The 15429-nt window shown below is 39.1% G+C and overlaps 1 protein-coding gene across 4 annotated transcripts in view; it reads right to left on the bottom strand.

The window, feature by feature from the left end:
• The window catches only part of LOC129727470 (CHRNA7-FAM7A fusion protein), a 519941-nt gene extending 506420 nt beyond the window's left edge, over window positions 1–13521 (bottom strand). For all 4 annotated transcript variants that reach the window (XR_008728530.1, XM_055685335.1, XM_055685337.1 and 1 more), the window contains exon 1: window positions 13380–13521. Coding sequence is in view for 3 of the 4 variants with exons in the window: in XM_055685335.1 (XP_055541310.1) it covers window positions 13380–13384 (5 nt within the window). In the remaining variant the exon portion in view is untranslated. The remainder of the gene's footprint in view (window positions 1–13379) is intronic.
• Window positions 13522–15429: the final 1908 nt, after the last annotated feature.

The raw sequence follows: 15429 nt of genomic DNA, 5'->3' as shown, positions 1-15429 counted from the left end.
TCGAACAATATCACGAATGATTTTATGATAATTCATCTACGATATTTGCCTTGGATATGTCATGAGCGAATGTGATGTAAAGAGATAGAGAGAAAAACGATCTGATTGTTTCCGTATCCTCGCATCAGTGAGTTGCGCCAAGTCAAGTTCATGCAAGTTCGTTTTCACGCACCTCAAAGTTCAATCGGGATTTATCAGCATGTTAAACGAGCGACAGTTCAGAAGCGAAAACCTACCGCGTTTGAAATTGATTTTTCGCTGACAATTTCAACACTGCGTGGTAGGAGGTTAACATTGTCTTTTCTGAAGTTGATTGTATACCCAGACAAACCTGGCAATGGCTACACCTATGGCATGGACCAAGCTTTGTGGCATTAGAGGGCTACAGTTTGATCAATGTTTTGTAGTTGGTCTACTTAGTGCCGCGACAAATTTCCAAAAGGCACGGTTTCCTACCGTAGGACCTCGACGAATTTCTCTACTGATGTAGTCACCAGTGAGCCTAGGTACACGTACTCATCAATTATCTCGAATTCATCTTCGCTCATTTGAATACGTGGTAGGAGGTTAACATTGTCTTTTCTGAAGTCGATTGTATACCCAGACAATCAATTTACGCGTATAACGCAATCAGTCATCGCATTGTACGTGCATTCATACGTGATTGTCACATCGCATAAGATGCTGCGAATGTTGCTTATACGCATAAAAGTGGAGGCGATATGCGTGCATTTCCAAAATATCATAACACTTTTACGGTGAAAAAGTTAATATGTGCGACTTTCGTTCATTAAGCAGACAGTATGTGAAGTAGAGAGAGCGAAAAATAAGCGAACTGGAAATATGATACAGATTTGGAAAAATATACCGCATCTCGACGGGACTTTAACTGTTAAAGCTTTTTTTCTTATTCGAGTTGTTTTTCGAACTGAATTTCTATTTTAACAACGGCTTCTACCGTTATCACGCAAATTCATTAAGCAGACAGTATGAGCTGTGGGGAGTGCAAAAAATAAGCGGACTGGAAATATGATACTGATTTGGAAAAATATACCGTATCCCGACGGGACTTGAACCCGCAATCTACCTGTCTCCGGCATGGTGTTTTGACCAATATAACTACGGGGGACGGTGGTACTGTTCCACAATCTATATCGTATCAAATGGTAATTGGTCAAAACACCATGCCGGAAACAGGGAGATTGCGGGTTCAAGTCCCGTCGGGATGCGATATATTTTTTCAAATCTGTATCATATTTCCAGTCCGCTTATTTTTCGCACTCCCTACTGCTCATACTGTCTGCTTAATGATCTTATCCGAGTTGTTTTATTATTTGATGCGACTTCACAACTTCATATTTGCGATTTGAAACGAAACTATAAGCAATATATGAAAACACACAACGGGTTCTTTTATTACTTAATGCGACTTCATAGGTCAACATTGACGAATTATTTCAGATTTCTATGCGATGTTCGCCATGTATTCCTACGTGTCAGTTTATTAGAACATGCGATCAAGATCATTTCTTTTAATAAAAGAAAAAACAGCCAACAGTAGCAATTATTATATATAACTTATCCCTTGCTATTCATATTACAAGGAATAGTAAATTACAAATGAAGTCTTCAATTTTTAATTTTTTTTTTCTGTGGTTACACGCTGTAATATTTGGGTATCCATCCGGACTCGAACCTTGAACTCTTAGATTTTCAAGCAGCATTCATTCAACTCCTCCGTGATCTCGCTGTCGATAATCTCTAAGTTTTGGCAATAACTTTCTAATTGCATCGTATAATTTACCATGAGACATCGTTCAGCATGAATCTAATTAGATTTCGTATTGCGAGTTAGTTTATAAATTGATGAGCTGAGTCAATTGTTTAAACAAAATTAAGTGATTTTATCGTTTTTAACAGCAATTAACGATAAGTTTTCAACAAAGATATGAAGCAAAGTAGTGCATAATTGATCCGAGTTGTTCGCAGATGTTTTCTGTAGTTCATGTTTTTGAAAAGACGCAACTCCGTGTAGCGACTACATTTATATGTGATACGATGTAGTAATGCGGATGGTTTCGATTTCCACGCATAGTCGTCAATGTGTAAATTAACTGCGAGTTTGCATTGGAGAAGTTAATTGGTATTTCAATCCGGATTTATTACTTATTTATCAAAAGAATTCCGCAATACAACGTTGTATGCAATGAAATTGGTCATATAAGGTAATGATCTATCGTAGTACTTTGTGCAATATAAGCTGTGCAAACATTAGCGGCATCTAGTTATCATAAATTCAGTCGTTTACGGTGTTACAGAACGATGCCTTGTGCGACTAATTTTATATGCAATACGATGTGATACATAAGATTTTTTATTTTCACGTATAATCATCACTTTGTGAAATTAATAAGAGTTTGAAGAGACATGATATGACACGGTGCTCCCACAGACCGTTATTATAAAAAAATGTACCAAAGAATCAGAGTACACCATTCGATTTGTTATGACTTCCAGAATCTCTGGTCAAAAATTCAAATTCATCGTACGCTACATTTTTGAGTAATGCCCTTTTGAAGGTTGTAAGGTACAAAAAAGTGATATAAAAACGACGAAATACTTATTGTAAAGCACGTTTTTCAACCTACATTTTATGAAATAACTTCCAAAATAGTTTCTACGCATTCCAAGGGTTATATTTCGAGACATTAACAATTGGTGAAAAGATTTATTTGAAAATCCCACAGTGCACAGTGGTCTAAACTAGAAAAATCGTGATCGTTCTAGGTTTGACAGTGAAAAATTGATTTTATGTACTCAATGTCTTCAGCAAAAGTGTCTCATAGAACAAGGCCTCACTTTTGGCGTTTTTAGTTTTGCAATCAATTCACCTAACAGTTAGGTGAAAAAATAATTTTTTCTAATTTTCAATATACCAGATAGCTTTCTTCAGCATATTTGTGGAAAATTTTAGAAGAAAAACAATTGCTGAATACTGTGATCTGTACGTTGAACTCGACAAAATAGCGTTTTTTGTGGAACACCCCTCCTTACAATCAGTTTTTTGTCTATAATTTTGTCTGTTATGGTCAAAACAATTCAAAATGTTCTAAGATTTTATTCGTTCAACTAAGAGTCTCTCAAGACTTAATAAAATTTAGTGTTTTGACAATCATAAAAAAATTTATAGACAAAAAACTGATTTTAAAGAGAGGTGTTCTACAAAAAACTCAATTTCGTCGTGTCCAACGTACAGATAGGACATTGCAGTATTCAGAAATTGTTTATCTTTTAAAGTTTTCCACAACTTTGCTGAAAAAAGCTGGTATATTGAAAATTAGAAAAAAATATTTTTTTCATCTAACTGTTAGGTGAATTGATTACAAAACTAAAAACGCCAAAAGTGAGGCCTTGTTCTATGAAACACTTTTGCTGAAGACATTGAGTACATATAACCAATTTTTCACAGTCAAACCTAGAACGATCACGATTTTTCTAGTTTAGACCACTGTGCACTGTGAGATTTTCAAATAAATCTTTCCACCAATTGTTAATGTCTTGAAATACAACCCTTGGAATGTGAAGAAACTATTTTGGAAGTGATTTCATAAAATGTAGGTTGAAAAACGTGCTTTACAATAAGTATTTCGTCGTTTTTATATCACTTTTTTGTACCTTACGACCTTCAAAAGGGCATTACTCAAAAATGTACCGTACGATGATTTTGAAATTTTGACCAGACATTTTGGATGTCATGACGAATCGAATGGTTACTCAGATTCTTTGGTGCATTTTTTTATAATAACGGTCTGTTGGAGCACCGTGATAAGTTTATCTGTATTGCTATGCGAGTATGTTACACATATCGCAAGAAGTTCGCAAAACAACACAATATGCAATGAAACACTTGCGTTTTTTTTTCCTCATCTATAATTTATTTGACACGGCACAAATACAATTGAATGTTTAACGACGCCAATTATATCTGGTAGCTTACTTTCTAAAGTATCCTAATAACTAAAAGCAAATTTTTTATCCTCGCTGCCGACTACGAGCTGAAACTAAATCTAACTTAAAGCTAGAATGTTTTGAATTAAAGCACTGGTTTGTTGTTTGATGGTTTTCCATTGCCATAGGTAAGCAGCATATTGAATATGTTCCGCTGCTGGGCCAAGATATTACGGACTGGCATATTGGGTTGTCTCCCTCGGGCCCTGAGAGTATCGTGCGGGTCTAGTTGCTGTTTCCGGATCCGTGGTCTTAACGTGTTCTTGTCGTTTAGTTGGATGTAGGCGGAAGGGAATAGGATTAAACTGGGGCGTGGATGGATTTCAGGAAAACGTATATAAGGGACATGTAGGATAGGTCACGGCTCGCCAAGACATCACGAACAGGAACAGCCGGCTGTCTACCCTCGGCCTGAAGGGAAACTATTAATTTAGACCTGGCGTCACGGTGTACAGGGCATGACCAAACAACGTGCTCTATGTCGTGATAACCTTCACCACAGGCACAGGTACCACTTTTCCCGAGCCCAACACGACGGAGATGCGCGTCAAATCTATAGTGATTGGACATAAGCCGGGACTTCACGCAAATTAAATCCCAACCTACATCCAACCCCTTGAACCACGGGTTCGTCGATACCTTGGGGATTATGGAATGTAACAACCTTCCCAATTCCCCTCTGGTCCAAGCATTTTGCCAACTGATGATCGTATTCTGACGTACAAGTGCGAAAGATTCATTAAAGGCAATTGGTCTTTCATAAATATCACCGTTTGTTGCGCCCACCTTAGCCAAAGAGTCCGCTTTCTCATTACCCGGTATCGAGCAGTGAGTAGGGACCCACGCTAAGGTAATCTGATACGATTTTTCGGATAAAGCACTCAGATGTTCCCGTATTTTCCCCAGGAAATACGGAGAGTGCTTAACATCTATCATCGATCGGAGAGCCTTAATGGAGCTGAGACTGTCCGTAAAGATGAAATAATGGTCCGTGGGCATTTTTTCGACAATCTCAAGGGTGTACTGAATTGCAGCTAATTCTGTGACGTAAACAGAAGCAGGATTATCGAGCTTATGAGAGACGGTTAAATTGTTATTGAAAATACCGAAGCCAGTGGACCCATCAAGAAGTGATCCGTCAGTGTAAAACATATTGTCGCAGTTGCTGTTTCGAAATTTATTGGAAAAAATTTTGGGGATCTGCTGCACGCGTAAATGATCCGGGATTCCACGAGTTTCTTATATCATGGATGTATCGAAAAACACAGTAGAATCAGAAGTATTCAATAAGTTGACACGATTTGGGGATTCGAAGAAGGGTTATTATTTTGGGATATGTGATTGAAATACAATGTCATAAAATGGGTTTGAGAATTAAGTTCGATTAACCTTTCAAAATTTTCAATCAAGGGACGGTTCAAGACCACACATTAGATAAGAATACGAGAAGACAGGCTCCAGAAGCGGTTTTTCAATGGTAGAACTCCAGCTAAGACCTCCAAACTCATCGTATGGGTCGATTGCGTGCAACCCAAGGCGATACGCTCCAGTTTGATCATATGTGTGTTTGCTGCGGAGCGGAAACAGAAACACCCGTACTCAATCACAGACAATATCGTTGTTTGGTAAAGCCTTATAAGGTCTCCTGGGTGGGCTCCCCACCATGATCCGGTTATTGTACGAAGAAACCTAGAAAAAAATACTATCTCAGTCTTCTCCGGAGAGAATTCGATACCTAGCTGTAAAGCCCAAGCAGAGAAACACTTGCGTTGCTAGAGGATGGTGATGTGCCATAGAACTTTATACGAGGTTAGCCGTGCAATCTTATGCGATTTTAGTAGGAGTAGGCTGGGTTTGTTATAAAGAATTTAGTCTTTAACGGTGTTGCAAAATTATGCCTTTTGCGACTGAATTAATATGCAATACGATGTAATATGCAAACTTATATTTTATACGTATAATCACTTTGTGGAATTACTACTGGCACGATATGAGTTTATCTGTATTGCTATACGAGTATATTACACATATCGCATGAAGTTCGCAAAACTACACCATATGCGATGAAACACATACTTTGTCCATACAGCTATACGATATTGATGCAACATAGAACTTTATACGAGGTAATCCGTGCAATCTTATGCGACTTCTGGTTGTCAGGGTAGGCTTCTGTGCATCATCCCGGTTACAGTAATATCCACATTGAGTGGTATTCGACAATTTTGGGCTGTTTTCCAGAGAGCAGAAGTCGCTGCAGAATGGCATGCTAATTCATTACTAGTCTCTGGGTAGTCCAATCAATGCTCGAAAGATATGCGGAAAGGGCAACGAAATCGATCTTGCGGTAATTCAATTCCTGTCTTGACGGTGAGACATACACTGGAGTGGAAGCTGGACAGTTGGAAACAGGCAGCTTAATTACTAGAGGAGGATGATGCGAATCAGGTTGAATCAGCGGCATTTCACAACTATCAACCAAAACGTTACTACCACTAGTGCAGAAAACAAGATCCAACACTCTTCCAAGATAATTACGCTGCAAGTTAGCCTGATATAGGTCTAGAAAGTCCATCCCATCAATCAATGTTGCATTACTTGCAGAGAGCTGGGCAGGATTAGTATGCTGTATCACACCGTTGCATATGTCCCAGGCGATTCGAGGCTGGTTATAGTCGCCGCAAACAACTACCGTGCTATCAGGACAACTATCGTCACAAAATTCGCGAACAGAAGCAACATGTGCATCGATGACAGATGCATCGTTACTTTTGTCCGGTGGTATATATACGGCGCACAGTAATATTTTCTTAGAACGAATAGTCGCTCGAACGCATACCTGCTCTAAATGCCTTCCGTGTGCGGGTACAAAAAGAGTACATGGGAATTGTTTGTCCACAGCAATCAAAACACCTCCGAAAGAACGTTTCTCACTATTCATGGCGCTCCTGTCGCACCGAAAAACACTGTATGAGTTCCCAAAAAGCTGGAGCGAATGGATGCGGTCGTCTAAGCCGGTTTCGGTGAGAATGATGACATCGTACATGCTGTCTTCAGCGTGAAGAAAAAACTCGTCGATTTTCGTTCGCAGTCCCCGCACATTCTGATAGTTGATCCAGATGTTGCACGTATCATGGCGGCGATCAGAAATGCTAGAACTTGAAGGATGGTCAGGTACCGATAGTTCAGAAATTAAATCATACATGCCTGAAGCAGCAGGCTGGAAGCCCCCTTCCCGCACTCCGACCACAGGATCGGGACGATGACGATGTTGAAGATCTGCACAATGCGCGACTGTGGCGGGGGGGTCAGAGGCTTCCATAGTGCCTGTTAAAGGGTGTCCCGAGTCCAAAGCATCAGCAACAGGAACATTATTTGGCAGCCAGTCATCTTCGTCGAAAGTCTCGTAAACAGTAAATTTAAGTTGTCCTAGTCCGTTGTCGGTTGAATCATTCACATTAATTGCAGAGCAGGCGAGTTCCCAAACTAATTTTTTGGCAGGTCAACAAATTCTCTAAACAGCATACCAGTGGGCCATGAAGCAGGGTCCAGTGCAACATTTTTCAAATTTGGATCCAAGCCGATTTTGTATGACACATAAGAAAAGTTTGATGTATCAATTCCCTTACGCACAAGCCGAACGGCAGCAACAGGCTCAGTGGTATGCAAACAGCGCGAGACGATTTTTTGTATGTCACTGTCGGTAAGCAGTGGATTCAGTCCAGATAGGTACAGCCAAAAACGATTCTGTGCAGCGACAGGAACAATCGAAGATACCGACAAATCACTCAGATCAATGTTATTTTCACCACGATCGGCTTCGATTTGAATAGGCTCAGTACGACGACGTTTTGAATTTTTTATTGGCCATACAGGCGTAGTGGACAAAGTAGAAGGTGTACCAAGCAAGGGATTCTCATTTGTCGGTTTGTGGGGCAAATTATCAATTTTTTTGCTCAATTCACCAACGACATCGAAGAGCTTCTGAACCTGTGCTGGTAAGTCGGCGATAGACTGTGGCTGTGTGGATTCGTTTGGTGGTAAATCTGTCACATACTCGCGAACAGATCGACCGTTCAAAACTTCTCGGCAGGTTGGACAAATAAACATTATTTTGCCTTGCACGAAAAATTCTTTGCAAACGCGACTATTGATACCACAGCATTGTTGGTTGATATGGAAACATGTTTCACAAAAACCGCAACGGATGGGTTCCAAATCATTTATGACAAGTTTACACTCTCCGCACAGTTTCTTCTCCATTCTCTTATGGTTCAGCAAACGGTAGCAGTACTTGACGAATGTTGTTGTCGCAAAAAACAACAATAGCAGCCGAAACAGAGATAAGATTTATCTGTTAGCGAGGATAAATTGGTGATTTTATGAAACTCCACGATATCCGACTTTTGAAATAGTTGCACTTCACTATGCACACGATATAAATGCGATATAAGCGATTATACTGAATAAAAAACACGTTATTTCAGCGACGGAAATTCGTTGTTGTTAACACAAACTTAACGAAACAGAACGAAAACCTTCCTCTAATAAAAACAAAACGCTTTCATTCATACTCCTCTTCAAAATAAATGATGTCGTTGAATATAATAAACGCATCACAAACGTAGTGGAGTAGATATGTCAGTTTCGTTTATTTTTTACACTTTTGACCAAATTCCGGCGCATATAGGTCAAATTTTGTGTGTTCTATCATTTAATCACAAAAAAACACAAATCCGATTTTCGATGTGACTTCTACAGAAATGTCCCAACTTTCATTTAAAAATATTAAAATATTAAATTTGATATTCTACACTCAAAAACTTTTCTTTTTAAAACAAAAAGTGATATGAAAAACATCAGTCATCTCAGATTTTTTTCAAGATAAGTTTGCCTATAACTCTTCTAAACAAATCGAAGTTTAGCACTCTTACAAAAGTTTCTCTAACAAAATATTTTCCATGTATGACGTGGTTTCAAGGTTTTTGCTTCTGAGACGATAAGTATTCAAAAACAAAAAAAAGTTTTTGAAAAAAACTATTGATTTCCGGTTTCTTTCAAAATAACTTTTTGCATTTCTCCTAGAAAGGTATAGCAATCACTGGAAAAACCAAAGGTATAAAAGTGGTCCCAATTGCCAAATGTCATATACCACTCGACCCCTTTCGACGAACTGAGCATTTTCTGTATGTATGTATGTATGTATGTGTATATGTGTGTGTGTGTGTGTGTGTGTGTGTATGTGCACAACTTTTTTTTCTCACTTACTTTTCTCAGAGATGGCTGGACCGATTTTCACAAAATTGATTGCAAATGAAAGGTCTAAATGCGCCATAGGTTGCTATTGAATTACTGTAGCGGTCATAGTATTTCAAGAATTTGTTTAGAATTAATTTATAATCGATCAACACAATTGTGTTGCGCAAAGATGTAGACAACCGTAGTTTGTCGTATCTGTCGCAACACCCTAGCGCACGCGTCTCTCCGAGAATGTGCATCTCTATATAAGCGGTTGAGAAAACCCGAAGTAGTTCCCATATAGAATTGCCAAAAAATGATTGGAGAGGGACAGATAGGGCCTAATGACGGCAGCCAAAATTAACAACCAGCAGAATTGTAGATTTCCGAATATTCCCGACGAGATTTGCGGGAAATTACGTACTTCCTGTAAATTCGTACGAAATCACCTTCCCTGATCTGAGGACTAATAAAGATCGTTCATTTCGTCCTAGATCGTTAAGCAATTTGGAAGTGTCGCGTTGAAAGTCAGTTGTCCGTTGTTTCTTAGTTACTTGTCGTAATTCCTTGTTCTTCAATTTACAATAGGCTCGTTACAAAGTGAAGTCTAATTGATTTAGGGGCCATCCACATACCACGTGGACAGCTTAGGGGGGGGGGGGGGTTAGCTAATGTCCACGGTCCATACAATTTTTTTAGAATTTATATGGACAGTTGTCCACGGAGGGGGAGGGGGGGTATGTGGATGGCCCCTTATTTAGTTAAAAATTGTGTGCAAAGTAGAAAAGTAAATGTGCTCAAAGTTCAAAGCCATTGACCCCGACCATATGCCAATGACCCCGTTTGTACAGGCACAAGGCTGCGCACTCTCACCCACAGCCGAACGAGCGAGAGCAGCGGTAATAGTCATAGAATATGATTGTAATCGGATTTTTAGTCTAGAGGTTATGTATCAAAATGTAAAAATCACGGAACAATATCTCAGAAACCACATAACCGATTTCAATAAAACTGGTTTCAAATGAACGAGCTACCTAAAAACCCTTAACTTTTGAATTTTATGAAGATTGAATATGTGGTTCAGAAGTTATGGAAAGAAACGTGTTCAGGAGACTATTTAATCTCACTCATGTTTCTCAGAGATGACAGGACCGATTTTTATAAAATCAGTGTCATATGGAAGGTCTAGTTGCCCCATAAGACCCTATTGATTTGTTTTGCAAATGGATTATTCTTTTGCCTCTTATGTTTAAAAATGTGAAATCCAGGTATGAAAAGAAACATATTCCGAAGACTACTTGGACTCACTCACTTTTCTCAGAGATGGCTGAACCGATTTCCACAAAACTAGTGTCAAATGAAATGTCTAGTTGCCTCATAACACCCTATTGAATTTTGCTGTAATCGGACTGTAACTTCGTCTGTAATGTATCGAAATGTGAAAATAACGAAACTTCATTATCTTAGAAACTACACAACCGATTTGAACAATATTGATATCATATAACGGGCTAGTTAAGGGTTAACTGATGAATTATGATTAAACACGTGGTTTCAAATTTTGGCTGCCCTATACGTTCTCTTTTCATTTGATTGTAATCAAACTTAAGCAACCGTTATGTATTCAATTGTTAAAACAACGAAAGTCTATTATCTCAAGTATTATACGACTTATTTGAACATAACTAGTGTCATACAAACGAGTCATCTCTCAAACTTACAAATATCAAAATAGTCAACCAAAGAACAGGGGAGCTGACAGGTCTAACGTCGTTGGTGGAGACTAGTGGCTTTTTCGCTTAGACAGTCATTTAGAAATATCATCATGAGCTAAAGGGGCCAGATTTTATTGGTGGCTTTGGCTAACCACGACCTAGACCTGGCCAAAATCGGTGCTGAAATTATTTACAGCCTTTAAGGTATGAAATCGATAATCTGTAGTTCAGGAATCATCACGGACGGAAGAGCAGACAATGTCTACATTAATGGCAACCATAATGCGGTCCCCTATACTGTAACACGAGCGGGTAGAATCATTACCTCAACCATTTGCGGGAGGACCAATGTATTTATGAACGAGATTAGACAAGAGCACAAGGAAGGCAGTGTTACCTTGCGCTGATCAATTAGTTTCTATTCTGTCACAGGCCTCCAACGCCACCATTGGTAGGAATCATCATGTTATGTTTAACATCTCATTGTATCTCAGACGCTGACCAGAACTGCCGTAATCTCGCAGACTGACGTAAGCGTCATTTTTTCAAATATGGGGTTCTAATGCCAATTTGTTCGTTATTCGAAGAACCATCTCTTGGTATCTTTCTTTTAGCTGCAACTTATTCGTACGTTGCATAAAATCAAGAAAACAAAATGACGTATGTACCATTTCAATACAAAAGTGACAAGTAACCCGTTCGTTTTTGGGCCGTATTGAAAAACTGATCAAATGGATGTACGTCATAATGTTATATCACGGCAGAGAAGTGGTCAGTCAACCTACTGAACATCCAAAAGAGTGACGACAGCCACTCATCATGACCACCATCTTTCTTCAATAGTAATGTAAGAGACTTTCCAAACGTTCCTTTACCTAGATATATTCAAGAAGAGATTTTAGCCGTCGAAATGAAGAGGTGTTACCGAATTCTCGTTTCTTTTGCCAATATCGCCTATTTACCAAACTTAATATTCGCTGCACAGAAAGAATTACGTAATTTTTTCTACGTTTTATAAGTGTTTCTAATCACGATTGTATTCTCAATGAGTGACAACAACTTAAACAATGGTTTATTTTCAGGCTCACCAATAATATTAAACAGTGTGGAAGCCATGAACAGCCGACTTCGAAATGGATTTTCAAAGGCACAAGATACAGTAATAGTTAATGGGTCACCTATGAAAGAGCGGTGAAGCAAACATAAAATAGCGAACGCATTAACTATGCCCGAGTGTTGTGCTTTTAAAAACTCGAAGAAGTGGCTCGAAGTCCGCCATTTGTAGTTCCAGCGCCATTCCACGTTAGCAATTCTGAATTCTTTAATAGCTCAATAGCTTCCTCTAGACAAAATAAACAACTTTTATAGTGAAACTTGCTAGAGTCACGTAATGAAGCTTTTCCGTGTAATTGTAACTGACGATATTCTGGCGATCGGCAGGAGGAAGTTCGATTTAGTAATGCAGTAAGCGTGTAAAGGAAGGATCAAGTATACACAAAATTGTCATTTTCTTGGGGCAGGCCAATGGGGAGAGGGGCTAGGGTTTAGGCTCTCCCGTAGCGTCTTTAATCTTCAATATAAGGGTTCTGTGTTACTGTTTATGTCATGCGCTCAATAAAAAATTGGATATTGTTCGCGAATAGACCTTTGACAGAACTACGCAACGGTATTATTAAATAGTACGTGCGTTGCATGGTAAGCGGTAATGCCAATAATAAAAATAAATACTCATCTTTTATGTTGCTCTCTCCTGTTCTCTCTCTGCTATATTATCCCACATTCATATCTTTACTACAACTAACCCGTATTAAAAAAGAGTAAGTTGAGTGCGCCCAACCACTTTCATTCTCTCTTAACCTGCCTCTCTCTAAAATGTTCTCCCGCTCTACTTTAGTCCTATAACGGGCGAGAGTGACAATAGTCAAGTTCGCCAAAGCACATTGTTTAGAATATCGACCTCAACCTTTTTTAAAATCAAACAGAATTAAACAAGTCATCATATTTTGTCTCTTTTGTTTTGTTTCTGGCCGTAAGTACAGAAATAGACATGGGATATAATACAAAATTGCAATGGTTTGGATATGAACTTCTTGTTTGTCCAGTTAACGTAGATACCAACGTTTTAGATAACTGCAACAGCGATTATTGATTCAAAAAATATGATAGGTCGCTGTCTACGTCGGGTACATGCCACTTACCAAATTTAACCACGCGTTTGTGGTTAGAATCTGATTCTTCTCATCCTAAAAATACGTGTATTTTTTAGATTCAAAATACGATAGACAATTAATAGCTGACTCTCATATCTAGAATTACTTCAAAAATGTATTATTTTTTTCTGAACTGAATGTCTGTAAATTTCCTGCCGTTCCTGTGTAGTTATACTTCTAAGGGCCACGAAAATTGCTCTAAACTTACCACATCTATTATTTGCTGTAGAGTCAACCCAAATTTTACCTCCAGGGCTTCGGATTCATTCGCAACAGGACGCTCTAGCGTATTATATGTCGCTAATAAATGGTTTAAAAGTCGTTTCTCATGCGGACCTTGTAAGCTATCTGCAAAACAAATAAACAAAATCACGGTTAACTTCATCGAATATCTATATTTATATTTATAACAAACGCCGACAAACAGTCTAAAGACTATTTAAAATTTTTTTTCGTCGGCACATGCATTGTGTACAATTTATAATAATAGAAATCTCACAGTTCTAGATAAGAGATATTTAAAAAAAATGGCTCGATTATCCGGAAGGTTCGATTATCCGGAGCGAAATGTTTTTTTAAAACTCCGGATAATGGAGTCCGACCTGTACATATATATATATATATATATATATATATATATATATATATATATATATATATATATATATATATATATATATATATATATATATATATATATATATATATATATATATATATATATATATATATATATATATATATATATATATATATATATACTATATATATATATATATATATATATATATATATATATATATATATATATATATATATATATATATATATATATATATATATATATATATATATATATATATATATATATATATATATATGTATATATATACTCATCTGTCTGCTGGACACTACGGGCAAGGTGCTTGAGAGGATTATCCTCAACAGACTGATGAAGTACACAGAGGGTGTAAACGGTCTGGCAAGTAACCAGTTCGGCTTCCGGAAAGGTAGATCCACGCTGGATGCTATTCTCTCTGTCACCAAGACGGCAGAGGTAGCACTCCAGCGTAAGAGTTGGGGCATTCGCTATTGCGCAATCGTCACGCTTGACGTGAAGAATGCATTCAATAGCGCCAGTTGGGACTCCATAGCGCTCGCGCTTAGGAGCATCCACGTACCGGTGTCGTTGTACAAGATTTTGGAAAATTATTTTCAGAATCGGGTACTAGTTTACAACACGGAGGAGGGTCAGAAGTGCGTCCCAATCACCGCAGGGGTACCGCAAGGTTCCATCCTGGGCCCGGTGTTGTGGATTGTCATGTATGACGGGGTGTTGAAACTAAAGTTCCCTGTAGGGGTTGTGATCGTCGGTTTCGCAGACGACATCACGCTAGAGGTCTACGGCGAGTCGATCGAAGAGGTCGAGTTGACGGCCGCGCACTGCATACGCAAGGTCGAAAACTGGATGCACTCTAGGAAACTGGAGTTAGCGCACCATAAAACGGAGGTTACGGTTGTGAACAACCGCAAATTAGAGCAACAGGCGGTGGTCAGAGTCGGTGACTGCACCATTACCTCAAGGCGTTCCTTGAAGCTCTTGGGGGTTATGGTTGACGATAAGCTCACATTTAAGAGTCACGTCGACTATGCCTGTAAGAGGGCTTCAACGGCCGCTGCAGGACTATCACGAATGATGTCCAGTAGCTCAGCGGTATATGGCAGCAAGCGTAAACTTCTTGCCAGCGTGGTTTCGTCCATACTTAGGTATGGTGGGCCAGCGTGGTCCAAAGCGTTAGGTACCAACAGTCATCGTCGAAAACTGGAAAGTACCTACCCATGTGCCTGAGGGTTGTGAGCGCGTACCGTACAGTGTCATACGACGCAATCTGCGTCCTGTCCGGCATGATGCCTATCAGCATAGCCATTAAGGAGGACGTAGAATGCTTCGATCAACGTGACACAAGGGGTATACGAGGCACCAGAAGGTCATTCTCGATGATCAGATGGCAGCAGGAATGGTCCAATTCCGCAAAGGGTAGATGGACGCATCGACTTATTCCGGACGTATCCGGATGGGTCGGGAGGCGCCATGGAGAAGTTAACTTCCACTTGACACAGATTCTGTCAGGTCATGGTTGCTTCAGGCAGTATCTACACAGATTTGGGCAGGCGGGGTCCCCCATGTGTCCCGAGTGCGCGGATGCGGAAGAAACTGCTGAGCATGTCTTCTTCGTGTGCCCTCGTTTTGTGCATGC

The sequence above is a fragment of the Wyeomyia smithii genome, chromosome 3, assembly GCF_029784165.1.
Source record: "Wyeomyia smithii strain HCP4-BCI-WySm-NY-G18 chromosome 3, ASM2978416v1, whole genome shotgun sequence".
Lineage (NCBI taxonomy): Eukaryota > Metazoa > Arthropoda > Insecta > Diptera > Culicidae > Wyeomyia > Wyeomyia smithii.
The sequence above is the reverse complement of the archived record's forward strand: the minus strand, read 5'-3'. Positions and strand labels throughout refer to the sequence as shown.